Below are 26,389 nucleotides of genomic sequence, written 5' to 3'. Positions count from 1 at the left end.
CTACAAGCACTTCCCAGGTTGGAAATTTGCTCAACTTTAAATCGCGCATACCCTATGTAAACCCCAAGTTGTAGTAAATTTAGCCTTCTGGATATACCTTCTAAATATGCTCATACAGCAAACATTCTTGAAAAAGCAAACGTCTTCGAAGAAGCAAACAACCTTAAACAATATGCTCAACTTTAAAATCGCGCATAGCCTATATAAACTCCAATTCATAGTAGGTTTAGCCTTCTAGATATACCTTCTCTAGAATGCTCTGTCCTGGTCACTGGTGACTCATATGCTAGCGAGTTAAAATACGGATCTTGGCGTGGCTGACTCACGGAGCTAATAATCTTAGAATCTTAGAATCTTGGTACACTAATCTGAAGCTTATATACTTGAGTTGTCCGTGCCGATGCCAGATCCATACATGAACATAAAATATTTTTGTGCCGAATTATCCTACAAAATTTCTCTTCCCCTTTACACCTTGTAGTTACTCCGTACATAAATATCTTACACCCCAAACATTAAATGTTCTAGACTTCCCCCCACCCCCCTCTTCTAATGTTCCTATATTGTTAACCTCCTCCTTTTCAAAATGGTAGACATAGAAAAGCAAGAAAAGCAAGGCTTCTCTTCCGACGACACGGATCAAAATGCTGAGATCGTGGGATGGGATGGCCCCGAGGACCCTGAGAACCCATTTAACTGGTCCACATTTAGAAAAACAAGACAGCTGGTGTTGATGGCATTTAACACATTCATCACGTAAGTTGGCTTGTCCCCATATTGAATATCGCACCTCCAGCCTTCAAACCCCGGAACCCAAATCTAACCTTTCTTGTTACACCAACTCAGTCCTCTCGCATCATCAATGTTCACCCCCGGAGTCAGCGAGGTCATGAAAGACTTCAACATCACCAGCAGCATGATGGGTTCCTTCGTCGTGACCGTCTTCATTCTCGGTTATTGCTTCGGTCCATTCTTAATCGCCCCCCTCTCCGAAATCTACGGCCGTGTACCCTTATACCACGTCTGCAACTTCTTTTTCCTCATCTTTATCATTGCTTGTGCCGTGGCTCAATCTATGCCACAGCTCATTGTCTTCCGATTCCTGGCCGGTTTGGCGGGCGTTTGCCCCCTTACCATCGGCTCTGGTACTGTCGCTGATATGATCACCAAGGAGAGACGTGCTGGTATCATGGCAGTGTGGGCTATGGGACCTATCCTTGGCCCTGTTATTGGCCCTGTCGCCGGTGGCTTCTTATGCGAAGCTGAGGGGTGGCGATGGGTCTTCTGGGTGATTGCGATTACAGTAAGTGTTGCCTATCTATCTTATCTTCGATATATGTTGTATCAAAGCTAACCAGATGCGAAAATAAAGACTGGTGTCATGATGATTCTGACTATGATCTTTTATCGTGAATCCTATGCGCCGGTAGTCCTCGAGCGTAAGGTCGAGCGTCTTCGCAAGGAAACAGGAAATCCAAACCTCCGATCAACCCACAATCCAGGAAAACTCAGCCGAAAACTATTCCTCAATGCGCTGGCGCGTCCGATCAAGCTGCTTTTCCGTTCCCCGATCGTATTTCTAATGGTTCTGTTCGCCGCCACGGCATACGGATACCTCTACCTAATGTTCACCACCATGACCGAAATCTTCGAGGATAAATACGGCTTCTCCTCCGGAATCGCCGGTCTCACATACTTAGGCTTTGGTATCGGCAGTATCATCGGGCTGCTTACCACCGGCGCCGTAGCTGACCATATTGCTCGGACTCATACCGCGCGTGGCTGTTTCGCTCCAGAGTCCCGTCTGCTGCCCATGATGGTCGGTTGCTGGTTTATGCCCGTGGGACTATTCTGGTACGGCTGGGCTGCCGAGTCCAACACCCCCTGGATTGTCCCCATCCTGGGCCTTGGTGTCTTTGGTATCGGCCTGATGTCCGTCTTCATGTCCGTCAGCACCTACCTGGTGGACTCGTATCTGGCCTATGCGGCATCCGTCACTGCGGCAAATACGGCTCTGCGGTCGCTAGTCGGTGCTCTGTTGCCGTTGGCCGGTCCGGCCCTTTATGATAGACTGGGACTGGGATGGGGGAATTCGTTGCTTGCTTTCATTGCGCTGGTGATGTGTGCGGTGCCTTTTGCTTTTTGGAAGTGGGGAGCTGCGATTCGTACGCACCCACGGTTCCAGTTGAAACTGTGATGGAATTTGGATCAAGGGGGAAAGCCCCAGGTTTTTTTACGATTCTCATGAAAAAAAAGTTATAGACGGACTGGATTTCATGTTGTCAGTCCAATTTTTACTATATTGCATGATATAAAAATATAATTTTTCTAATATTCCTAGACAATCTTACTGCAAAGCTCAAGGCCAAGGTATTTTGTATGTTTCAGCCCCTTGCGTCCGGTAAAGGAATCAAGTAATTCCGATCCAGAGTCACACAAGGTCAATATATCATGAACTCGAGCATTTTAACACCAGAATCAACATCGACATGTAATACACGCAACAAAGTCAAATCCATCTTTCCAAACTAACCTAATTCTTATCATCTCACCTTATCATGAACCAGCCCAACCAGCTCCCCAAACAACCAAGTAGTCGTGACGATGCAGTGGATTATCTCGAAGCACACATGGGAAACGTCAACATCAATCTAGTCGCGCTTCGTCGCAAGATAGATCGACGCGTACTTCCTTACATGTTCTGTTGTTATATCTTGCAGTTTCTTGATAAAGTCATGCTCAACGTCAGTCGGCAATCAATCCTTGTCCTCATACTACACAAAAGCTCTAACAAAAATAGGATACATCAGTACGCAGCCATTATGGGATTAAAAAAAGATTTAAATCTCACTGGAAATGAATTTTCAAACACGGCTACTTGGTTCTTCATTGCATCTTTAATAGCCGAAGTACCAAACGGTAACTCCATCTTACATGCCGGTGATCCTATAGATCATCTCGCTCGATCAGCCCTAACAAACCCGCAGTCTACTGCCTCCGCAAATTCCCGGCTGCAAAGTGGCTCGGCGCGAACGTTTTTCTCTGGGGTCTGGCTGCGGCCTCCTCAGCCGGTGCGCGCGGATATCGAAGTCTGCTGGCTACACGTATCTTTCTGGGGATCTTTGAAGCAACGGTCGGTCCATCGCTGATGCTGATCAGTAGTCAATACTATACGCGTAGTGAACAAGCTCCGAGATTTACACTTTGGTACATGGGGCTGGGCGTTGCTCAGATCCTAGGTGGGATTATCTCATTTGCGTTTCAACACGTCCACCACGCAGCACTGGATGGGTGGCGCATCATGTTCTTGGTGCTGGGCTTAATCACCAGCATCGTCGGTATATTGACGTTCTTCTTTATTCCCGACACGCCGATCAAGGCTTCGTGGCTATCGGATGACGAGAAGACTGCCCTTCTGCGACATGTCAGCGAGAATCAGACTGGCGTCTGGAGCGCGAAGTTTAATCCGGAGCAGATCTGGGAAGCGGTGCAAGATATTCAGCTCTGGCTCTTAGCCACCACGACAATTCTGGTAAGATCCAGTGGAAATGGTGCAAAAGGGAAGAAAAGTGCAAGCTAATTAACTCGTCATCAGATATCAGTATCCAGCGGCGTGGTAACCACCTACTCCGCAACCCTGATCGCAGGCTTCGGCTTCTCGGGCCCCATATCTGCGCTCCTAAACACACCCTCCGGTCTGGTAAGTATATTCTTTACGTTGTTAGTCGGATACGGAATCCGCAAGTTCTCCCACCGCTGGGTCTGGAGTGTTCTGTGCACCATTCCCGCCATCACCGGCGCAGCCATGATGTCCTTTATCCCGGCAACGAACAAGGCCGGCGTACTAATAGGCATCTACCTGGTTAACGCCATCGTCGCCACCCTCCCCATCCTGTACCAGTGGACAATGGCCAATTGCGCCGGACATACAAAGCGAGCTTTCGCCAGTGCCCTTATCGCAGGAGCCTTTGCTGTGGGTAACATTATTGGTCCGCAGACTTTCCAGGCGCGTGATGCGCCAGAGTATCGCCCTGCTAAGATTACTGTCCTTGCGACACAGTCGGCTGCTGTGGTGGTCTCTGTTGTGCTGTTTGTATACTATCGTGTTGAGAATGGAAGGCGGAATCGGAAAGTGGGAGCTGTGAATGAGGCGTTGGTTGATGAGGTTAAATGGGCTGGGTTGACGGATAAGGAGAACCCATGTTTTCGTTATGCTTACTGAAAGTATATTGTCTTGTTTTGTTTATGTGGCGGTCGCTTACGTGTAGATGCGACATGTTTTGAGTCAAAAGCTATATAGGAATGAGCACAGGAGAGTAGATACTCGGTATGTCTACGTGGCGATACACAGACTCAGATTAAATCCCAATTTTATATAGGTATGCCCGAAGGACATATGTACCGAGTATGACAAGTGCAGGATTCCTGCTCTATTTAAGCATAGAAGCTCAATCTAAGCTTCAATAACAACAATATAAACAAAGTAAACAAACATCGTCATATTGACGTAATCACAAGATCAGCGTAAAGTAATGTAACGTTGGAGTCTAACAAACAAGGAAGATATGCGCAAGCGCGGCATAATCTGATAGATCAACTGTCGAGGAGGGGAAAGGGGCCAAAACCTGCATTGCGGCGGCCGATAGAGGCCACCCCTCAAGTGCTAGGTCACATCCCAATTTCAATTTCTAACTTCACCGCCATGTTTCCCGCCTGTATCAATTGTAGTATTTGTCGTATATAGGAATATCTTAAGGGATTTGATCTAAATACGGGTCACTTTTAGAATAGACTTGAGAATAGACTTGAGAGTAGACTTGAGAGTAGACTTGAGAATAGACTTGAGAGTAGACTTGAGAATAGACTTGAGAAGGGGCTTACGAATGAATTATATGACTAGGATCTCAGCCTCTCGTTCTTGCCAGTTGTTGTGATAAATTACCTAGAGAAAGCACTAGAAGTAATATGATATAGCATTATATACAATAGAGTTTAAGGATTCCGTATATAACGCAGCGCTGTACAATAATAATTGGAGTTCAAAAACTAATGAGTTTGGAATTACTCGTAATTTACTTTCTGCCAGTTATGGCTGCGGCCAATGCCGCTGTGGCGGGTGCGCCGAACTGCGTGTGCCCCGGGTCGAGCAGCAACTCACCACGAAGACGAGTAATGACGGCAATGGAACGGAGATGACGAGCAGCACCACCATGATATCCGACCCAGCTGCATTCGTGTGGAAAGATATTCTGGCAGCCGTATCTCCCATTGTTCTTCTCATCGCGGTCGTGTGGTGTTTCATTGATTACCACAGGTAAATACAGGGTCGACTCTGAACATCCAACTCAACAGTAGTACTAATGGGAGTCAAAATAGGCGTAAATACCTGCATGAATGGAGGATGTTCGTTTCTGAAGACCCGCGGCCCGCAGTTGTTGGTCTATTCCTGGACGAAGAAGCAGCCGCTGCCAAACAGGTCCATCGTGGTGGATGGCTTCCCCGAGCGGAGATTCTCAACAGCGTCGGCAACGGCCTGTTCTAGCCCACGGAAGGTCTTGAGGTCAGACGGCAAGAGGGAGATGGTGGCAATGCGGTCTTAAGATACACATGAGTTAGTATATGCATGTCTTCTCCAACGTAGGCTAGATGGATCTCAAGCTGCTCACCTTTTCCCCACACCCAGCCTTTAGCCGCCTGAATGGCAGGTGGCGGGTATCGGCCGCCGCAATATGTCAGTGATAGGTATAGGGCATCCATATTCATCGGTAGTTATCTCTCAGTCCTAAGTCTAACTTATCTGTTGTTCACTTCTTTGTTTCTGTTGCTTGTTCTTTTATCCTTACCTTGAGGTATATAGTAGAAGGCAACCTTGAATATTTAAGGTTGGTCCTTTTTCCTTGTCTTTCTTTCTTCCTTCCTTCACTCTCTGTCTTTGTTTTTCTCGACTTTCTGGACTTTAGCATAATTTCATTCTTTGCTTACTTTGTCACACTCCGTGGCCTTTTTTCTTGACCACATCTTCATCTACAAAGCCCGCGTTTATTTTGATTCCTATTAACCTACAATATTTTATTGACTTTGAACTACAAGACTAAACGCAGAGAGTCCAGAGCAGACGCCCTCCCGGCCGGCCAGTACTCCAAGTCTCAAGTACTGCCATATATCTGGCAAAAGAGACACAAAAGTGAGTACAGCTGGCACTACTAGAGTAGTATATGGCTAACTATTTACTGTTTAGGATAGCAGGACAACCTCTGGGCACATTTAGGACTCGTCAACTATTCTCCACGTTCCGCTTCAAATGCAATCCTGCTATGCCCAACCTGTCATATGCACTTTGATCGGGACAATGACCCAGCTTTTATTTTCGTACCTACAGATTTGGATTACTTTATCCAATTTGAGCAAGCAGATCGACTGCGGAGGGAGGAGGGAGGATGGCCTCCTGGAAGACAAATGCCGACTGGTGTACAGTACACCACACACCTTCAGAAAACAGGAAAGGGTTCCGAAGGGTATAAAGTTCAAGCCGGAAAGAAGTGAGGTTTTGAATGAGCTTGATCACGCATCCTTCGGATGGCCACAGATCCTACTCCAGTGTTTCTTAAACATTTCCTACACAACACGGCGCCCCCACCCGAGCTCACCTTACCAAAATATTGGCAAGGAGCACCAGCTGCCGCTCTGCGGCGTTGCATCATGGCTCTCGGGAGTGGGAGAATTCTGTCGCTTGGCCCCAAAGTGGCACAGCTAGAAACACTGAGAAATCTTTATTTCTCACCAATCGAAGGAGCAGAGCCAATTCCTCTGCACACATTCAATGTAGCACCACAAGCCAATCCTCCGCAATATGAAGATCCGGTGCCACTAAACCCTCCGCTGTCCTCTGAAATATTTGATTGTGAAATCAAATCATCGGACTCTTCGGAGTCAGACTCTGAACCCAAGCCTGACCCGGACACCCAAGCGCCCGATGCTAAAGATCCGGATTTCAACCCGGAGAACACCCGGAAGAGAAAGGGAAAGAGTACTAGCACCCAGGGTGCTAGGAAATATCCAAAGCGTGACACAACGAGCTACTATTCTTGTCATGGGAACTGGGCCCTAGGCCCTATGGCAACATCGCAGGATGCCATTCTGCGGTATTAGCCAATTTTTACACGTGGATAGTTTCCTGTTCCTCCACGCTGCGGCGTTGCATCATGGCCCTTGGGAGTGGAAGATTTATGTCTCTCGGCCATAAAGTGGCACAGCTAGAAACATTGAGAAATCTTTATTTCTCACCAATCGAAGGAGCAGAGCCAATTGCTCTGCACAAATTTAATCTAGCACCGCAGGAAAACCCGGCGCAGTATGAAGATCCACCACCCTCAAACCCTCCGCTGTCCTCGGAAATATTTGATTGTGAAATCAAACCATCGGACTCTTTGGAGTCAGACTGTGAACCCGAGGCGGACCCGGACACTCAAGATCCGGATTACAACCCGGGGAATACCCGGAAGAGGAAGGGCAAGGGTTCTAGTAACCAGGGTTCCAGGAAACAAGCAAAGCATGATAGAACAATCTACCATTCTTGTCATGGGAACTGGACGCTAGGCCCAATGGCAACATCACAGGATGCGATTACACGGTATTCGCCAATTTTCGCTCGGGGGTAGTATCCTGTTCCTCCGCTTGTTGCTTCCTTTGTCCCTCCGTTGCTGGCTCGGTTGTCGCTCTGTTGCCCCTTTGTTCTCCCTCCGCTGTCCCTCTGCTGTTGTTCGGTTTCTGTCTCTGTTGTCCCGCTGTTGTTGCGCCGTTGTCGCGCCGTTGGCCCTCTGCTGTTGTTCTGTTTCTGGCTCTGTTGTCCCACTGTTGTCCCGCCATTGTCGTGCTGTTGGCCCTCTGCTGTTGTTCTGTTTCTGGCTCCGTTATCCCACCATTATCCCGCCATTGTCGTGCTGTTGCCCCTCGGCTGTTGTTCTGTTTCTTGCTCTGTTATCCCGCCGTTATTGCGCCGTTGTCCCTCTGTTTTTGCCTGTGTTGCTGCCTTGCTGTCTGATTTTTATACCAGTATACCCTTATTCGCATACCATATATTCTTTTTGCGGTAGAATCTGATGTCTACCCCGCACTCTTTGGAAGTGGAGAACTCTCAAGTGCTTACTTCGTAGATTACGTACGATAGTTGTAACAAAAGTACCTCCGTATCCCTAGATAATTCTATCATGGCAGGAGGATACGTATCATGTACCTCAATGATTGATATACAATATCAATAGGTTTCTAGTATTACCTAGTAGGTATGTTCACAACACTCTTTGAACATCACTCTGACATCATTTCCAAAACGGCTTCATGACCGAACGCACATATACAAGAAGGTAAACCATCAGATAATTCGCAATCGTGAACCCCAGGAAAATACCAAAATAAGGCCACATCTTCGAGTCATCCAGACCAAGGCCGGCGAGGTAATCATCGCCACGACTATATTCGCAGTACCCACAGGTACCGGTGCTGCTCGGATCAAACAGGTATCCAACACCCTTCTCAGCGAGCCAGGATCCCGCATACTCGCCACAGGTCATGTTCGGTGGGCTCACGAACAGTGTCAGTTCGCTTTCCTGGCACACAACGGACGTGCCGCCAAGAATGGCGGTGAGGACTCCTCCAACCCAGTAGGTGAAAGGTGTGGTGTAGTAGGCGGTGTATTTCCAGAAAGCAGGCATCTGGTCATGGGGACGGAGGATGCCGTTGAAAAGCTCGCACATGATGATGAAGAATGGCATCAAGGTTGCTGCAACCATGGAGTCGGCACTGTGTTGGTCAGGTCAGTTTCTGTATTTGCTGGAATTTGTGAGTGTTTGGAATTGAACTTACCTCAGCGCGGCAATCCACTGTCCCCAGGACGTGGCAAAGAGGAAGAATAAGAAAAACATTAAGAAGCTGTATCCGGCTGCGAAGCCCAATGGTAAGCCGACCATGAAATAATACAAAACATAGAAAATAACCGAGCCGATGATAGCATAGGGTATTTCGGACAGCATCTGGGCTGTGCTAAACGCAACCCAGCTGTATACCCCACTAGGTCCCTCTCGAGCAAGCCAGATATCACGGTTCATGATGAAACGCATGGAGATTGCGTTGATGAACTCGGGCACCAGCATCAAAACGAGGAAGCAGGAGAAAGCCTTGGACTGGAGGTCGGTGACACCGTCTCCAAGCTGAAGATATGTGAGACCGTTGATTAGAGCGTGTAGGAAGGAAGAGTAGAGACGCGAGTATGGATATTCGGCTGTCCTCCAGAATTGACGACAGGTTCGCTGGGTGAGAAGGACGGTCTGATAGAATATAGAAGGGGGAGAGGACGAAGGCAACGCTGCTCGGTTGTGTCCTTGGCGAATCTCAGAGATCACTTTTTGAACATGTTCGGCTTCTGGTGAACTGCGCCAAATGGATGCCCAGCTGACGCCAGATGCCTGCATGCCACTGACTGCAACTTCGATGAGGAAGTCTGCGGCGTTGGTGACGTTTTGAGGATTCATTCCGTGTTTCGTGAAGTAATCGAAGATTGCCTGGCCCGATTTGCCTACGGGTCCAAAATAGTAGGTGCTTCCACCCGGGCTCAGGGCGAGGACTCGGTCAAACTGAGTTATTAGTTATGGACATGGATCGAATTTACTGGAGAAACAATAAATGACAAGGCTTACCTCTTCAAACTGTTGCTGATTCGCTTGGTGAATGGTGCAAAGTACTGCAAGTCCCTGATCTGCCAATCTTCGGAGCAGAGCCACAATACTAGTTGCACCCTGGCTGTCCAATCCACTTGTTGGCTCGTCTAAGAATAGGAGTAGTCTAGGTCTGGCACAAAGCTCAACACCAATTGTGACACGCTTCTTCTTTTCGATGTCCAATGATCCAATCACAGCATTCTGTAGGTCCACAAGATCCAGCGTTTGAAGCACCGTTTCAACGTAGGCAATTTTTTCTTCCTTCTGAATCTCACGGCTTTGACGTAACAGAGCTGAGAATTCAAAGGCCTCTCGAACAGTGCTGCTCTCATCGTGGATATCCATCTGCTGACAATAACCAATCTGTCGGTTGAAAGATCCATCAACAGGCTGGTCATCCACATACAAGGATCCAGAAAGAGTGCCAGCATTCTGTCTTTGAGTAAGTGCAGTCAACACTAAATTTGTTAGCTTGAAAGATTCATATGTAGAGAATAGCATGGAACGGGCTGCAGTCTTACATGTTGATTTTCCCGCTCCCGAGGCTCCGACAAGTGCTGTCAAAGTCCCTGGCTTACAGTAACCGCAGACTCCATTCAGCAGCTTTCGAGACTCCTTGCCAATTTGAACATTGAGCTCTAGATCAGCCCAGGAGAATGTTGATTCCGTGGCAGCCAATGTCTGCCCAGAATTTCCTTCTTGGTATGCAACCGGTACAGCCTTTGGGTCTGTAGGAACCGGGGCATTTTCCTCATCTGTCTTCTGCTCAGGCTTTTGGTCTTTTCTTTGGAACCATCTGGACGACGCATATCGTATCGGGCCAGCACTGTCCAACTCCCACTCCATAACTTCGCTCAGCCAGCAAGTGAGTAACATGAATGCAATTGTGAAAAGGCAGAGGATTCCAAAGTTCCGCCAGACATGGCTATAGTAAAACCCAAACTGAGCAGCCAAGTAGTCGTCACCATTCACCACTGTGCTGCCAATCCGGCTGCCTGCGTACGCGCAAGTTTGATAGGCGATATCGGTATAGTTTGGTCCTGATGGAACAATCGATCCGGAGGCACAGGTGAAGTTCATATTATGGAACTCGGCAGCCATGACCGCCTCGTATGTATACAAAGCTGGAGTCGTGTACTAGATAAGGTGTCAGTCAGCACTGCTTATCATGGTGAAACCTTTCTACTTACGGCAAGCCATCCCACCCAAGGGACATCTTGAATCATCTTGTCAACGGATAGGACGTAGCCACCAAAGACAATACAGAACAGCACAGAAACGCCGCAGTAGCGCAATGCAACTTCGAAATTGTTGGATAGGGCGGCAAACACACGGAACTGAGATGTCAGGCAGATAGTACACATATAAATGAACAAGGAATCAATAAAGAACGGTCCAGCCTACTCCAGTTAGCCGATGTATCAACTTGGGACGAATCTATGTAAGTAGTAGCACTTACCTCCGAGCGCAGACCAGACAAAAAGTAGAGAACGACCAGGTATAAAAAGGTGAGAAGCGCGCTCACTACCATATCTTGTAGTCCTCGAGCCAAGCAAACTGCACTGGGTCGCACAAATGCAAACTTTTTCTGACGACTGAGGATGTCACGTCCCTGCATCGCATCTTCCAATTCCGACATCTGCAGCCAGGCGAGAAGAATGGATGAGTAGAATAGAACACCTCCTCGTGAGTACATTCCTTCCGTGGTCTGCGGTTGGTCATAGAACATTGATCCCACCAAGAGTCCGTATACTACCGCTGAGATCAACTTGATGTACAATGGTCCCATGTGACCCTTCAACTGCCACATTTGCCGCTGGCTGCAGAGCACAATTTGGCGAAACAGCGAGATGGTATACGGTGAGTTGGATGAAACGAAGCGAGATTTGTCACTCTGCATGTTCCGTTTGATTTCCTCCACACTGTCACATTCTGACTCGCACTGGCTAGTCGCAGACGATGATTTACCAGTCCGTTGTTCTTCGTATCGCTCAATAGACCGTTCGACGTTTTTGAAGGCGGCGCTCTGTCGGAATGCAGCTTCCAGCTCAATAGGGCCTTTGGGGGCACGGTTCTCCCATCCGGGGCGGAACCTGCGTCTCTCCGGGACTGTAATGCTGGTCAAGAAGTCCGATGTAGTCTGCATATCGGCACACTCGTATCCGAGATCTTCGAAATAACGCTTGGCTTCGTGTGCAGGGCCCTGGAAAAGCATCCGTCCCTCATCGATGAGAAGCAGTTTGTCCATCAACTCGTAAATAGCGTCAGAGGCTTGGTAAAGCGTGAGTAAAGTTGCTTTCCCACAGGTATCCGTCATGATGCGCAGACTGCGAGCATAGTCCAAGGCTGAGGAAGCATCCAGTCCGCGGGTTGAATTATCCCAACATGTCACTGATGAATCGGTTGCCAGCGACTCGATGATGGAGATCCGCTTGCGTTCACCACCCGAAACACCCCGGATGAACTCGTTGCCAACGAGGGTGTTCATCGTATGGGTCATGCCGAAGACTCGGCCATAAATCTCCAGATAGCGTGGGATACGTTCCTGAAACCGCTTGGGGGTTTTACTCTGCAATGCAAATTCCAGAGTCTGCCGCACATTCAAGGTCGGGAAATGTACATCATCTTCTGGCACATATGCTACCATACTGCGGTAGTGCTTGCGGATCTCGTCGGGGCTCAGCCCAGAATAGTCTATGGAGCCCGTCACACCTAAGAAAGAAGAGTGGTGTCCAGCAATTGTTCGAAGAAAGGTTGAACAGCCAGCTCCTGGGCGTCCCAGAACCCTATCAAGTTTATTAATTTCTCTAAATTGTAAATTTAATTCAAGCTTGTAGATATTTTTGCTTACAGCATCATTTCACCACTTTCTACAACTCCCGAGAAGTCTTTGATCAGAGGGCGGCCCTCTTCTGGCTTCTTCGTCGTTCGCCATGGCTGGATGGTCCATTCATAGATATCCTGCATTGTAAGAGTACGCCATAAGGCAGTTCCCAGCGTTTTCACAGCATCATGGCCATTTCCTTCGCCCCAGGTCGAAACAGTTTGGAAAGAAACACCAATATTGACTCGTTTCTTACCATTCTGAACCTGTTCTTCTAGGAATTTGTCAAATGATGAATGTGGCTCTGAATATTGAGGATGGCTTTTTTCAGTCAGAGTTCGATGAATATGGGCAATAGCATCCTCATCCTCATGGGACACATGGACTCGAGGGCCATGAGTCCCCGAGGACGGGCCTTCCTGCCCGTAGGCATATGAAGGCTGAGGACGCGAGTGGAGAGGGGCAGGCATGATTGCAGCCTATTTCAGTGGATGTTAGGCAATAAGGGCAGACACACGACGCTGCATCTTTCGAAAGACTATGAATGAGAAGGAGCGATTTTTTTTTTTGAAAAAAAAAGAAAAAAAAGACAAAGCAATAGTAGTCCAGATTTTCATTTTATACATTATGCCGGCCAGATCTATCGTTCCCAGAAAGGAAGCCAAGCTGTCCTATGACTCTGTTCTCAACAGCCAATCCCGCCACGCGAGATGAACCTCGAAGGAGAAAAAAAGAGCCTGTGGGGCCACGAAGATGGTCAGTGTAAGGAACTGATCTCCATCGGATCGACCGGGGACCAATCAGCACGACGGTCGGAACAGACCACGAGGGACCCAGCCGTCAGGAAACCGGCTGAGGTGGGTTTTTCTCCGAGTTCAGTAACTCATTAGAGTAAAGAGACGGTGCTGGCGCTCCCCGCGGGCACCGCGGCGAAAGTTTAGCAAAATCGGGAAGCCAAGAGGAGAATTTCTCCACTCAGGAACCAGCCATTAGTGAGAGTCGGGACTGGTGGGTCGAACCGAATAACTGGTGGTCCAGGACTCCAGCTTGACAGGGCGGCTAGCTCGTGAAGGATTTTGGTGGCATTTGCTTACTTTTTTTTTGGATGAATCGCATCCATATCCATGACATAGGTGGGTGGGGGTTATTTCAAAAGCGCTGTCTGTGATCTGGTCCATGCAGGTGCCGATCGCCCTCGTGACGTGATGCCATTTTGCAGTTAATCAACCTGAAAGATCAAGATAATTCATATTCAAAAGTGGTATGTATTGTAGTCGGAGAAATCGTTAATTCTCCGAGAATTGGACGTGACATCTGCAGCGCGTCGATCTCATATTCAGGCCCACAACAGCTCTGCTTATTTGTGGCGGGCTAATTGGATGAGATGAGATACTAAATTGGGGTCATCGGGGGGCCAATTCAAGCAATTGGAAGATTATTTGACAATGTTTGGGGGATGGAAGATGACAGTGAGCAGTGGAAGTGGACGTAGGGAAATACGAGGAAAGAATGACGAGGAATTTATTTTCAGCTTTGCCTGCATTCTACACAATCCCATAGTGAATGCTCACTGACACGAACCGCACGTGACCATCACACCGCCGATTCAGCTCCAGAAGTCCAAACGGTCGTGTACTTCTGTACTTCTGTACTTCTGTACTCTGCACTCTAGACCAAACTCCAGGTTCCAGTCCCCAGAACCTGACCCTGTGGATCACAAACTCAACCACCTGCACCTCCTATGCCCGCGCTTACCTTACATTTTTACTTACACTTACACTCCCACCCAATATCCGAAATGCCGACCTACCAGTAATGCGCTACCACGCCCTAATCCGCACACACCACATAACCTCCCGCAAGAAAGTCGCAGCCCTAAAGCGCGCCGCCGACGCCCACCAATGTTTCGTCCTCCTCCGCTCCGGCGGCTGTCCAGGAATCATGTACGTCGAGGGCCAGGAGCAGACAAATGTTGAATCGTGGGTTTCGGTCGTGCGTAAGCTGCGGTATAAAGATTTTCAGCTTGTCACGAGGCCCGGTGTCCTAGCGCCGGAAGACGGTGGTGAGTTTCAGTTTCAGTTGCCCCTCCCCCTTTCGACAAGTGCGGGGTTGTCGGAGGTGGAGAGCGTGAAGGAGTTTGGGGATGCCATGGCTAAGAGGAGAGTTTGGGGTTGGTGGAGGAGGGGTATGGGGTATGCCTAGACTTGGATCTGGATCTGGGTCCTTCTGGCTTTTGCATCCTGCATGCATGTGTGGGCTTATGCCGTCACTTTCACCGTCACCGGGGGGCCGTCATCTTCGCATTTACCGTTCCCTTGGAATTGCGGGCGCAAATGACCTGTTTGGTTATCTTGGTTTGGGCTTGTTTCTCCATCTTATGTATCATATGTACTACTATATGCAGGTGTTTAAAAATTTCCTGGAAAGGGAAAGAGATCGAAACGCTTGGAAGAAACGCCGCCCGCCGCTCTATGAATATCGTTCGATGGTACTGTACAATATGGCCTCACTCGCTCATGGAGAGCCATAAAATCAAATGGGAGCCGGGAAGCTGAGTAGCTTGCAAATATCCTGCAAGAGATCAATCAGTAAACAAGGCTTGTCTTTCAAGGGGATTTGGGTAAAAGCGATGTTTCTCACCTTTCGTCGACGCCGGAAATCGTCATAGAGACCCTTCCACACTTCACGATCCCTGCAACCGCTCTCCTCCGGTGTTCCTGGTAAATTGTTGCATGAGGGCTGCATCTCAACCAGCTGCTTCAGCGGCCACATCACCCAGGGTTTGGGCAGGGGCCAATCAGAGAAATGTACGAATTTGGCCTCTGCAAGCGCTTTGTCGGGGTTCCACTCCTCATGGCTGCCTAAGTAACTTCTGTGGTTTTTCTTACGGAACTCTCCCGAGAGAAGTCCATACGGTCGGTGAGGGAGAACCATGGCACTTTCACCATACCGCTCATTCAATACCTCCATGTCATATCGATGCTCGGTCGTGTTGATGTCGAGTTGTCCGAAGAGGGCAGGCTGGATGATTTCTTGAAGGTCGGTATATTCGCGGAACGACGGTTCAATGACGGCGATAAGTGAGGATAGTGTGTTGATTTCGGGGAGCAGCCAGTATGCACGGGGCATGGCTATCGGGGTCTTGGGGAGGAAAAACAGCTCGTCCAAGTCCTGCAAGAGCGTCATGTCGGAATCAAGATGGATCACCCGATCGTACTGGAGCAGACCAAAGGAGTTCAATTTGACAACGCTAGAATCCCATTCCGCTTTCGAAGATCCTATGGTAGATTGTCGTCAGCTGAAATGTCAAAATACTCATAGATGAAAATCAGTCTTCAACACACCATGGCTCTCCTCCTTGGGTTCTACCTTGATCCCCTCCACCAGGATCGGCCTCAGCTGGACCTTGTATTTATCTCTGGCTAGCAACAGTAGCTGGCTGGTGCGGTCTGATTCATTTTCAACAATCAAGTCCCACTCTTGGGGGTAAAACATGACGCGTTCCGCACGAGATCCAAGTCGATCGAGCGCCTCAAAGACCATGACACAATTGCAGAGGTATGATTCCGAGGTTGCATATGACGAGTATGCATAGCGGGACCAGTCGACCTTGTTAAAATCGAGATGAGGGAGTTCGGATGATGAACGGTGCTCAGGAAGCCGCCATTGGAGTAGGAAGAACAGAATCACCACGGTGATCCATGTGCGCGGTCGGCGTAATTGGCGCTTGACAATTGCGAGTGCTGATTCATCGGGAATATCGAAGAAGTCTTTCTCTGAGGAGTTAGAGCCCCGGCGATAGGGGAATCCAGAACCTTTGATCGCCATGATACTAGCACAAGTGACATGTGGAGAGATCGGAATATGCGGCGGAGGCGCTTCTTATCCGGGTTATCATCACGTGGTTTCATGTTCTATTTTTGTTTTGATCAAGATCTCATCAAGATCTCATCAAGAGAACCGAGATCTTGGCAGATCCACATTTTCAATGTTCAAATTGTTGTGCACTGATATACTGTATACATCCATGAATATCTTCAAACAATGGTGCATTGGTATTACTATATGACACTCCAAATATACCCTCCCAACCTCGTAAGCCCAACCCAACATTAAGTATATATACATTACATCAATTAACAATTGAATTAGATAAATCCAGAATCATGTGAGTCCCCATCCTCACTAGTAGGAGGAAGTAATCGGGTGCCACCCGAGGAAGTCGATCTTGGCCGACTTTTCCCCACCTGAACCACGATATCCGTCTTCACCGTAACACAGCCATCATCAATGTGATCCGGCTGCTGAGCCCGGGAAATCCGACTCTCCGACCGCTCATGAGTCGGCCAATCTGTCGGGCAATTCTCCTCATCTTGCCACCCCGTCACGGTCGTCGAGTCCCATTGATCTTTGGGCTTGCGTTTCATCTCCGTATCGGCACTGTTGTTTTGGTTATTTGCGGACTTGGAGCGTGACCAGTATCCTGGTCGGCCACCGCGGCGGGAATCGACAACGGCCCGGAGGAAGAGACGGGCGACGGGGGCACAGGATGCAAGGAGGATGCTGTAGTTCTCGATTCTGAGGGGGGTATTTTTAGTAGATGGATGGGTATGGGTGGGTATGAACTTGGAACTCACTTTACCCAGAGTACGAAGGAGACGATATTGTAGGTGAAATCTAATCGATCGCCTAGTGACTTGAGTTTCTGCAGAAGAAAGAGATTAGTTTCGGTTCGCTGGAACTGTTGGAGGTTTTTCACATACATAGGTTTTTATAATCGATGCCACGCCTGAAAGTAGTAGTGGGCCACTCAAGGTGATGGTCTGCCAAATGCGACGCGAACGAACGGTGCTGTTGATCTTGCGGAATTGGGACCAGAAAGAGATATTGGGATCGCGGTGTAAAGTTCGAAGAAAGAACTGCCAGAGTTCCATGGCAGCCAAAGCAGCCAAGAAGAAATCAATGAGGGTGTTGAAGCCTCCCTGGACAAACCCAACGGTAGTTTGCACCATGGGCGATTGACACTGCACTGAACCATCTTCTGGAAGTGGTGTCCACATATAATGGAAATATTGGATGCGATCGGCCTGTGTCCAAGAAAAAAAGAACCACGGTAAGAATTAGCGTGATAGTCCAGGATCTCCAAGTACTGGGATGTAGTATAGGAGACGAACCGTGCGGTATGGATTGGGTCCACATTGAACGATGATTTGCGCAATGGTAATCATATTGGCGACTACTTGGATGACCGCGCAGACGATGATTGACATTCTGATCCTGCGATCACTCGCCGCGAAGCAGGTCAGCAGGAACCACATCATGCCTGTTCGAGACACCATGGCCGACGCGACAGCAATGGGCTGGGAGGTGAAATCCCATTTCATGGCGTGTAGTTTTTCATTATCGGACAAGTAGAAGAAGTGACGGCCTAGGCCCCAATGGGCGCTGTCAGTAATGTTAGCGATCATATGCTATCGGGCTGGACTATATCCATGGATCATATGCAAGACAGATCCATAGCAGTTTAACTCGAACTTACCTCATTTGAATCATGGACATATGAGTTAGATCAAAACCATATGCGACAAGGAAGAATAAATCTTCAATACCCCAGATGCGCTCGGGTGCTGTAACTTGAGGTAGGGCCCATCGAATCCATGCCTTGACAGTATAACGAAAAATGAGTGCGAGGCCCACGATGGCGGTAAGAACCTGGGGCATCGCCATTAGCTTTCATACTTCTTTCAAGGTCCTTTTTTCTTTTCTTTCTCCTTTCTATATCTCTTACCCAGCATGCATCAAATGTGGCAGTTCCTAACCCTCTAGTTAGTACATGCAAAGTCGAACACATACGCGACCAAGACGTAACCTACCGATATTAACGTCCCCTTCTTGGGGTCGTGGAATACTCATTGTGGAATGCAAGTGCGCGGGGCAAAGGAATGTCTAGAACACGGGGGGATGAACGTCAATAGAAATAGGTTGGCATAAGAGCTTTGGATGTGAATGACAACATCCATACGTCGGATCAGCTTGCCATGAGAAGAGAGTTTGGCAACATAAACTTCAAGTGTTACAGGTCAGACGAAGGAGTGGGAACCAAGGGAACAAGGGATGAAAGGCAAGTATGAAATCCGAGGGCTTATTGGAAACCCAAATCTATACTTTTTTTTGAAATTGTTGGAGATCGTGTGATGGTCTAGTATCAAACACAGCAGTAATTAAGTGGCAAGTGCGTATGATTCCAGTAAGAAAAGCTGAAGAAATGGCCTTCTCTCCATGTGGATGGCATAAGCGAGATTCAAGATGCATTTCTGCAAGGGGGGGATGTGATGAAGGGGAAGATATGCACGATTCAATAGTTCAGGGAAGAAAAGCCAAAATGGTACAGTTGTACAATGATGCAGGTGGATCTAAGCAGAGATGATACGAGAGATGTGGTAAAGAGATGGATGAGAATAAGATTTAGAAATGAGCCACTTAAGAGAGAGAGAGAGGGAAAGAGAGAGAGGTTGTGTGGATGTTATTGGTAGGAAGGAGAGAAGAAGAGGGGGAAAAGAGAAAAAGAGGAAAGAAAAGAAACAAATCAGAAAATGTGATAGATCTACTACTACTATCTAATAAAAAAAACGAAATCACAGACCACAAGTTCATCAACAGATCTGAGTTGAATCAACTACTCCACCAACTCCACTTTCCGTATCTTCCGCATCTCCACCAACGATTCACCACCGGCTACATATGCCTCAAATGTAACTTCCAAGCCAGAAACCATCGCCAACTGCCGCCACTCAAGCGGACTGCGCTCCCTACCACCAAAAAGCGCAATCATACTCGCATGCAAATGCGTATAGGTCATATTCTTCGCATACTCGACAATCAACAGCCGCGACGTGGGCGCCATAGCAGCGGACAACTTCTGCAGAAGCGCCACGGCGTCCAAATCCGGCAAATTATGCAAAATATGCTGCAGCGCATAGATCCGGGCGCCCGTGACGGGCTGCGCGGGACTAAGCTTGTAATTCCAGGCCATCAGCGTCACGCCGGGGACGTCGTCGATGTCGGCGTTGAATTCCTGCACGACCAGGTTGGAGGGTGTGAGGTGGGGGAAGGCGGATTGGACTTCAAGGAGAAGCTCGCCGCGACCGCCGCCGATGTCGACAATTGCGACGGAGCCCGGGGCGCTGAGGGCGGCGCGCAGGTCGTAGCCTAGGGTTTGGAGACGGTCGGGGAAGGTGCCGTATTTGAGAAACTTGCCGACCATGAATTGGTTGAAGCTGTTCATTCGGCCTTGGGATTCCATGATGGTGTAGGTGTGGGATTTGGAGAGGCTTTCTTGGCCCATTAGTTCGTAGGCGTATTGTAAGGGTCCCTCTGCTTCGTGGAATGGGTAGGCAAAGTTGGTGTCTTGCAGTTTTTTCATTAGGAATGTACCGGCCATCATTGCTTCGGTTGTGCTGGAGATAGATGTCAGATTCAGATGATTTCAGACCAGCTTTGTTAGTTTGCCTACAAATGTAATGCGCCATGCTGTGCGGAGGGCATTTCAACCATGTGGTGGGTAACAGCGTTGGCATTGAACCGGTTCTCGTCCACGCGCTCCACCAGTCCCAGACCAGACATGATATAGAGAGTGTCGGCTTTGGAGATTAGGGATCAGTATAAGTCAAAGTCACAGGTGTGTACATATACATACATGCGAGTTGAGTGCCTACCACATGTGCAAATCAATCATCAGCATTTAAAACCCCCAATCATATTTACTTCTTCTTTTTCCACGTACAAATGCGTGGCTCATTCTCCAATCGGGCCATGTTAGAAGCGTTGGCCACTTCCTCTGCACTGGCTGGTCCTCCATGACGAACTAAGATACCAAAAAGGTCGAAATGAATTGCAACTGGAACGAAGCCTAATGATGCGGGCTATAACTCGTGTTAATTTGCAACTCGTAATTCAAGTGGTTTTCTCACTGACCGTGGTAATGGTGGCTGCCAATACAGCGCCAGGAGGCACAGTCGCTGGCTTTGGTAGGCCAAACAGACTCCCCAAACGATCCAAGAACGACATGATGGGATTCATGAGTTTTGGAGGTTTTTGAATATTTTTTTCCCTACTTTCAGGGGGTGTATTCTGTTCCTTTTGATCTTTCTACTCAATGTTTTCATCTGTTATTGAATTCTTTCTCTTTGTTCTCCTTGCGAATCCTGTGAAGCCGATTCGTGGCACTAGACCAATCAGACTAGGCAAGGGGGCCAAAAAGTGGAAAATCGAAACTAGTTGCATTTTACCCTTAAACTCCTTTTTTCTTTTTTCTATAAAGTTTTGTGATGTATAGATCCTGCAGGGGAATCGGAACAGAAAATGTGATTGCTCATATCCCCATACCAAGTAGTAACTATAACATTTCTACTAAGAGAAATAGAGGAATAGAACAGGTAACAGATCGAGATACATCCAATCTGACACTTTTGTTCCAGAATCTGCGCGACAGAACCACGCGACCGGAGATTTGTTTTTATTTCTTCTTTACGTGTTAACCATGTGTTGAATCCCTTTAAAACCCCGTGGGATTTCCCACTTCTTCCCCTTACTTGCAATAGTTCCCTGTACTTTGTACAACGGCGAACTAGTTCTTTTCTTTTCTTCTTTTTCTTGCATCGTTGACAAATTCAAATTCAAATCCAAATCCATCATGTCCAGATTAGCTCCGGTGGACGAGCTCACCGAGTCAGATGGAACCATCAGTCCATCTTGTTTTCATTCCCGCTCCCTAGACAAGCAGAATCAGCCTCCCATGGAGTCGAGGGATCCACGAGAATGGTCTTCTGGCCGCAAGACCCTGCTCTTCATCGCACTCATGTCGAGCTCATTACTGGCTGATGGGTAAATACACCACCTTTCCCCCCTTTATCCATAGCATGTACAAAAAAAAAACAATACCTACACGTGAAGTAATCGTTACTAAACATCACATCATAGTGCAATGGTCTGGGGCTCAACGTTAGTAACTCCCCAAGCGATCGACTGGGATATCACCGTCGATCACTCGGCCACCAGTATGAACTATGGAATCCTTCTCCAAGGATTCGGCGGTCTCTTCGCCGTTCCCTTGATCGAGGCCTACGGACGGTAGGTCACATCTATCAAAACTTCCCCTTGGATCTGAGATCTTCCAGATCTTTGTGTAATCCCAATCATTTGAAACCGGTCTGACCAAATTTCAAAACCCAGATACCCAATCTGGATCTGGCCACAAGTCATCACCATGCTGATGGTCCTGGGCGCCACTCTTTCCAATGACTATGCCACGTTCACCACGTTCCGCTCCCTGCAGGGCCTGTTCGGGACCGTACCGCAGGTGATTGGCTTACCCATCATTCACGATATCTATAGGCCACATGGTAGGTGATGACTTTGAGATTTCGGATGTGATACGAATATTCACTGACTTGGCGTGCAGAGTGGCCTCGTATGATCAATATCTGGTGCGTATACACTATATGCACGAGGACTATGCGTGCGGATACTGATGAGTGTGTAACAAAGACAAAAAAGATGCATACTAATATGTCCATGCTTGCAGGGGCACCACGTTTCTAGTTGGCCCGTTCTTGTGTCCCGCCATCGCGGGCTACATTGGTGCTGGCACGGATTGGAAGGTCTCGTTTGGGGTCTTGACGGCCTTGTACGGTCTGTCGACCGCCATGGTTCTTCTGTTCGGGCGCGAGACATATTATACCCCGCGCAAACCGATTGGCTCTCGGTTCGGCTCGTACTTTGGATTTGGAAATACTGGGCTGCCGAAGTTGGCTATGATTGCTGATCGGTGCCGGGTGATGGTGATTTATGTGTTCAAGTTCCCGCTTTTCATGACTGGTGAGTTTTTTTTTCTTTCACGTTTGCTTCTAATTGATTAATTCTGTGTACGATGTCAAGGCTAATTTGTGTGTGACACATCATAGGAATTGCTGTTCTGGTGACATTTACTTGGCCCATTGGTGAGCGATCTCTCGACCGTCTGTGATGCTTCGGTTAGATTCTAATATTCATCTCTTGGTAGGTATCACAACTACCATCGACACTTTTTTACATAGTCCTCCCTACCTCTTCGATACGATCGAGGCCTCCTCCATGCGATTTGCCGGAGTCATCGGGACTCTCTGTGGTTCGTATAGTGTCAATTCCCCTTTGATGAATCCTTGATTGACTCGATACAGGATACCTGGTTGGTCATGTCTTTAACGAATGGATCTACCGTCGTCATTCTCACAACTGGCGCACCGAGTACCGCCTACATGGAGTGTGGTTTCCAGTTGGTTGTATGGCATCCGGCTTGCTCACCTATGGGTTGACCATGAACTTTGCCAAACACTGGATCGGCATTGCATTTGGATGGATCATGGTGAATACAGGCCTAGTAGCGAGCATTGTGTGAGTCTTTCAAAGCCCCTTCCCCCCTTCCTCGAAGGTATATACATTCACGAGAGAGAGAATACTAAGGTTGGCATGCTAATCTATCTCAGGGCAATTACTGCCTACGCTCTAGAGAAATATCCCGGCCAGGCAACCTGCGTCTCCGCCATTTTGAATATGTGGCGTACCTGTGGTGGATTCGCCGTAGGTTATTTCCAACCGGCTTGGATTGCCCGAAATGGGGTGGGTCTGGTCTTTGGTATCCAGGCTATTATTGTGGTGGTCGCCGCGATCCTGACGATAACTCCGGTGTTTTTGCGCGAACGTAATCAAGGACACCTGGAAGATACAGAAGCTGACACAGAGACTGCGACCGAGGCTGAGGTTGAGACTGAGGCAGTAGTGACTGTACTCCATGAATGAAGTGGAACAGCCATGAATTATATGGGTGATGACTTGTAAATGACGGTGGTAGCGATGAAGCACTTGTACTTAATATAAGACCATGGATATATGCAAAATGGATAAATGTTCTGAATCATGTAATTGTTCATTGAAACAGCACCTAGGACTCGAAGACTGTGGTTTGTATTTGTTTCTAGGCTTTCTTTGGGGTCTTGCTTGCACATTAGCCCCCAAAGGTGGGGTCAGCACAAAGAATATCGCTTGTAGATAATAATCAATTGATAGCACCGAATGCAGTGGGAAGGGCGTATTATCTGTCCAGCAGATTTTTGGTGTTCCAGAGGAAACGCCCCGGTATAACGCCTCGCAAAATGATCTCATGCTGAAAGTGAAGGGTAAATGAAAAGAGAAGATAAAAGGAATAAAGGAATATGTGCAGCGAAGGGTATGTATATACAATAAATGGTGAAGGAAAAACCAGTCGTGGGAATGGCCTAGTTTAAGATGTACTCGACCTGAGGACAGGATGATTGGAAGGTATTCAACAACTTTTGAACACGCCGGGGAATCCAACCGGAGGATGTGCCATTGCTCCGGACACCTTGCAGAGTTGTGGCAGCATGTTTGCAAGAGTTTTCCTCATGGTGGAAAGAATATTGAAGGCATTCGCTGTTCTGCATGCAAGCATCCGCGCATGAGTCAACGGAGGGAAGGGTGGGTTCATCAAATATAATGTCGGCCCCGGAGAGATTATCCCAATCATCGAGCTGGGAGAGAGATCCATTGTGAACGTATTCGCGATACACATCGGCGTGCAACAACAAAGCATTCTTGCCACTTTGGAACCACCCACGGTCAAACTGCCACATTTCTTCAATATCATCGGGATTCATGTGATGATATGAGATCACCGGGTAGCACCAAGGCTGTCGGCCATAGGCTTCAGAGAAGTGGTCGACCTCTGACGGTCGAGAAGTCATCATCATGGGCCAGGCCCAAGTCAGATAAATATGCGACCCCTCCAGAGCCTTAGCTAAGATACAGTCACCAGCCCATTCAGTAGCCGTCAGTTGCTCGAGTTCATCCAGAGCTTGGGTTTGGTAGGTGTGTAAACGGGTCATGGCCTTGTTCGACAGAATCACACCAGAGCCTCCATATCCAAAGAGAGTTTCGCCAATCTGCATCGGACTGCCAAGGTAGTAACTCCGCGTGTGGTCCAAATGTGCTAGCCAGTTGACCAAGTTCTGCCAAACGATGTAGGTATCGGCCTCGATGAAGATGTACCATTTGGCATCGGGCATAACTTGCATCGCTTCCTCCGCCATGGGAAGGAACTTCCACTTGTCTAACTTCCAGCCTGGGTTGTTCACTTTGCCGAATGGGCCGTTGGTATCGTCACCCCAGTCTTCCTCGGTCAGACCTTCAAGGCCAACCTCCTGCAGGCGTTTATAGAATTCGAACTCTGGTTCCTTGTCCATGACGGCTTGGGACACATTTTGCAAGATATCGTAGGTACGTACGCCATTGATGACCTCTTCATAATCTGAAAAGACCGCAAAGTGCGGGACACACTGGAGACCAGTACGTAGCTGCACTGGGACTTTCTCCTGGGCTTCGGTTGCACCCGTCTTCAAGATCACCAGCACATCGTCCATATCCCGGCGGAGGTGTCCACATTGTTCTTCTTCGATCGAAATTTTGGTTCCGGAGGGCTGCGGCGGTGGTTGGGTTCCGTCTAAAATCAAGTGGTCGGTAGACTGATTCCAGGGTTCGTAGGCCACGGCGACCGGGGGTTGGTTATATGTGTAAAGAACGTAGTAGAGAAAGAGGAAAATAATGAGGGGAGATCCGATGAAGAACCATCTTCGCGGAGAATTCAACATGGTCGCCAAGGGAGAAGCGAGAGGGAACCTAAAGGAATGGCTTATAAAATGAATGTATGAGAGGCCATAGAATGGAAAGGCACTCTCTTGTTCTCTGGTGGAAAAGGGTCAGAGGAAGAAGAAAGAAAAAAAAGAGAGAAGCGAGTGAAGGGATGGACAAAGACAGCGAGTGCTGAAACGTGCAGAAAAGGGACAGGGATCGACAAGGAAATGGGGGGGCAAGTGTTCGACAATCGATTTCTCCCCTTTCGCATTTTCCCCATAACTGATTGAACACGACGATCTATGGGGCAAGCGCACAGGCAACGACCCTATGAGGTGGAAAAGCGATGACGAAGCGCGGGAATGATAGGCTAAGCGCCCGAAGCATTAGGGGATAGATCAACAACCACGCGGGCCATGAACCAAATGAACCAACGAGGCTATGGGCGGGAGTTCAAGCCTACCCGCTGGCCCCACGTCGGCGTCATCGTCTGCGGGTTTTTTGCGACACAGCACAAGGAAAGGATCGACCGGTAGGCATTGGTAAAAGTGGGTAGCCAGGAACAGGGTTGGTTCAATGTTAAGTGCCGATCTAGCTGATCAGGGGGGATTCAAAGAAGGATTGAGATGAGAGAGATGGAAGAATGGATGAAGATCAATAATTGTATTTTTTAAGGTTCAATATTTTGGCTGACGGAAGTGGCTGTGAGCCGAGGCAGAAGTTTAAATCTTATGAGGAACAAAAGAACGAAAAGACGATTGAGACGTTTGAGAAATGAAATCCGAAACCACAAGGCTTGGAAGAATTCGGATACATGGAATTTCGATGGAACTGTCAACTGCAGAGGTTTGAATAAACCTGAAAGTGGCAGAAGCGACCCATGGTTGCCTTCAAGTTTGCGGTGGGAAGATCACGTGTGTTTCACCTTTGACAGGGACCACAGGGTCACAGGGGATTCATCCAACCACGACACTTAGTAGTAGTTACCCAGTAGTATACAGCATACTATACAGTAAAATATTGATGTTTTAGATTATCTACATTTGATGAATCTCAGTGGCCAATTTTGCGCTGAACCTACTATATCATAGCAGTATCTACTATGATTATTATAATCTTCAGGGTCCAAACCCCCTGAGGCGATGTCACAGCACGTGACCATTATTCG

General features: G+C 48.1%; 11 protein-coding genes across 11 annotated transcripts; 4 read left to right on the top strand and 7 right to left on the bottom strand.

The window, feature by feature from the left end:
- Nucleotides 1–586: 586 nt before the first annotated feature.
- Nucleotides 587–4,222, top strand: N7466_003481 (MFS transporter; the record flags this gene model as incomplete). The annotated part of the gene is made up of 8 exons (XM_057162878.1): nucleotides 587–756; nucleotides 847–1,303; nucleotides 1,373–2,165; nucleotides 2,342–2,370; nucleotides 2,568–2,744; nucleotides 2,811–2,919; nucleotides 2,988–3,532; nucleotides 3,596–4,222. 8 exons carry the CDS (start codon nucleotides 587–589, stop codon nucleotides 4,220–4,222), a joined length of 2,907 nt encoding a protein of 968 aa, XP_057023993.1.
- Nucleotides 4,223–5,440: 1,218 nt separating this feature from the next.
- On the bottom strand, nucleotides 5,441–5,757 carry N7466_003480 (uncharacterized protein; the record flags this gene model as incomplete). The annotated part of the gene is made up of 2 exons (XM_057162877.1): nucleotides 5,441–5,595; nucleotides 5,667–5,757. 2 exons carry the CDS (start codon nucleotides 5,755–5,757, stop codon nucleotides 5,441–5,443), a joined length of 246 nt encoding a protein of 81 aa, XP_057023992.1.
- Nucleotides 5,758–6,576: 819 nt separating this feature from the next.
- Nucleotides 6,577–7,149, top strand: N7466_003479 (uncharacterized protein; the record flags this gene model as incomplete). Its single annotated transcript, XM_057162876.1, has 1 exon — nucleotides 6,577–7,149. The coding sequence occupies one exon, from the start codon at nucleotides 6,577–6,579 to the stop codon at nucleotides 7,147–7,149; it is 573 nt and encodes a 190-aa protein (XP_057023991.1).
- A 474-nt stretch (nucleotides 7,150–7,623) lies between these two features.
- Nucleotides 7,624–7,866, bottom strand: N7466_003478 (uncharacterized protein; the record flags this gene model as incomplete). Its single annotated transcript, XM_057162875.1, has 1 exon — nucleotides 7,624–7,866. The coding sequence occupies one exon, from the start codon at nucleotides 7,864–7,866 to the stop codon at nucleotides 7,624–7,626; it is 243 nt and encodes an 80-aa protein (XP_057023990.1).
- A 452-nt stretch (nucleotides 7,867–8,318) lies between these two features.
- On the bottom strand, nucleotides 8,319–13,007 carry N7466_003477 (putative ABC multidrug transporter; the record flags this gene model as incomplete). Its single annotated transcript, XM_057162874.1, has 6 exons — nucleotides 8,319–8,799; nucleotides 8,863–9,629; nucleotides 9,693–10,850; nucleotides 10,904–11,113; nucleotides 11,173–12,499; nucleotides 12,565–13,007. The coding sequence occupies 6 exons, from the start codon at nucleotides 13,005–13,007 to the stop codon at nucleotides 8,319–8,321; spliced, it is 4,386 nt and encodes a 1,461-aa protein (XP_057023989.1).
- A 1,345-nt stretch (nucleotides 13,008–14,352) lies between these two features.
- On the top strand, nucleotides 14,353–14,739 carry N7466_003476 (uncharacterized protein; the record flags this gene model as incomplete). Its single annotated transcript, XM_057162873.1, has 1 exon — nucleotides 14,353–14,739. The coding sequence occupies one exon, from the start codon at nucleotides 14,353–14,355 to the stop codon at nucleotides 14,737–14,739; it is 387 nt and encodes a 128-aa protein (XP_057023988.1).
- A 330-nt stretch (nucleotides 14,740–15,069) lies between these two features.
- On the bottom strand, nucleotides 15,070–16,365 carry N7466_003475 (Glucose N-acetyltransferase 1; the record flags this gene model as incomplete). The annotated part of the gene is made up of 2 exons (XM_057162872.1): nucleotides 15,070–15,815; nucleotides 15,882–16,365. The coding sequence occupies 2 exons, from the start codon at nucleotides 16,363–16,365 to the stop codon at nucleotides 15,070–15,072; spliced, it is 1,230 nt and encodes a 409-aa protein (XP_057023987.1).
- A 320-nt stretch (nucleotides 16,366–16,685) lies between these two features.
- N7466_003474 (uncharacterized protein) lies at nucleotides 16,686–18,005 on the bottom strand (the record flags this gene model as incomplete). Its single annotated transcript, XM_057162871.1, has 4 exons — nucleotides 16,686–17,115; nucleotides 17,175–17,242; nucleotides 17,301–17,624; nucleotides 17,712–18,005. The coding sequence occupies 4 exons, from the start codon at nucleotides 18,003–18,005 to the stop codon at nucleotides 16,686–16,688; spliced, it is 1,116 nt and encodes a 371-aa protein (XP_057023986.1).
- A 1,208-nt stretch (nucleotides 18,006–19,213) lies between these two features.
- Nucleotides 19,214–20,604, bottom strand: N7466_003473 (putative O-methyltransferase; the record flags this gene model as incomplete). Its single annotated transcript, XM_057162870.1, has 5 exons — nucleotides 19,214–19,994; nucleotides 20,051–20,177; nucleotides 20,234–20,248; nucleotides 20,321–20,459; nucleotides 20,512–20,604. 5 exons carry the CDS (start codon nucleotides 20,602–20,604, stop codon nucleotides 19,214–19,216), a joined length of 1,155 nt encoding a protein of 384 aa, XP_057023985.1.
- Nucleotides 20,605–21,229: 625 nt separating this feature from the next.
- On the top strand, nucleotides 21,230–23,373 carry N7466_003472 (putative MFS transporter; the record flags this gene model as incomplete). The annotated part of the gene is made up of 9 exons (XM_057162869.1): nucleotides 21,230–21,420; nucleotides 21,517–21,666; nucleotides 21,769–21,938; nucleotides 21,998–22,022; nucleotides 22,121–22,413; nucleotides 22,500–22,535; nucleotides 22,598–22,702; nucleotides 22,755–22,968; nucleotides 23,061–23,373. 9 exons carry the CDS (start codon nucleotides 21,230–21,232, stop codon nucleotides 23,371–23,373), a joined length of 1,497 nt encoding a protein of 498 aa, XP_057023984.1.
- A 476-nt stretch (nucleotides 23,374–23,849) lies between these two features.
- Nucleotides 23,850–25,238, bottom strand: N7466_003471 (uncharacterized protein; the record flags this gene model as incomplete). Its single annotated transcript, XM_057162868.1, has 1 exon — nucleotides 23,850–25,238. One exon carries the CDS (start codon nucleotides 25,236–25,238, stop codon nucleotides 23,850–23,852), a length of 1,389 nt encoding a protein of 462 aa, XP_057023983.1.
- Between the last annotated feature and the right edge of the window lie 1,151 nt (nucleotides 25,239–26,389).

The sequence above is a fragment of the Penicillium verhagenii genome, assembly GCF_028828195.1.
Source record: "Penicillium verhagenii strain IBT 33310 chromosome Unknown utg000004l_segment0_segment0, whole genome shotgun sequence".
Taxonomy (NCBI): Eukaryota; Fungi; Ascomycota; class Eurotiomycetes; order Eurotiales; family Aspergillaceae; genus Penicillium; species Penicillium verhagenii.
The sequence above is the reverse complement of the archived record's forward strand: the minus strand, read 5'-3'. Positions and strand labels throughout refer to the sequence as shown.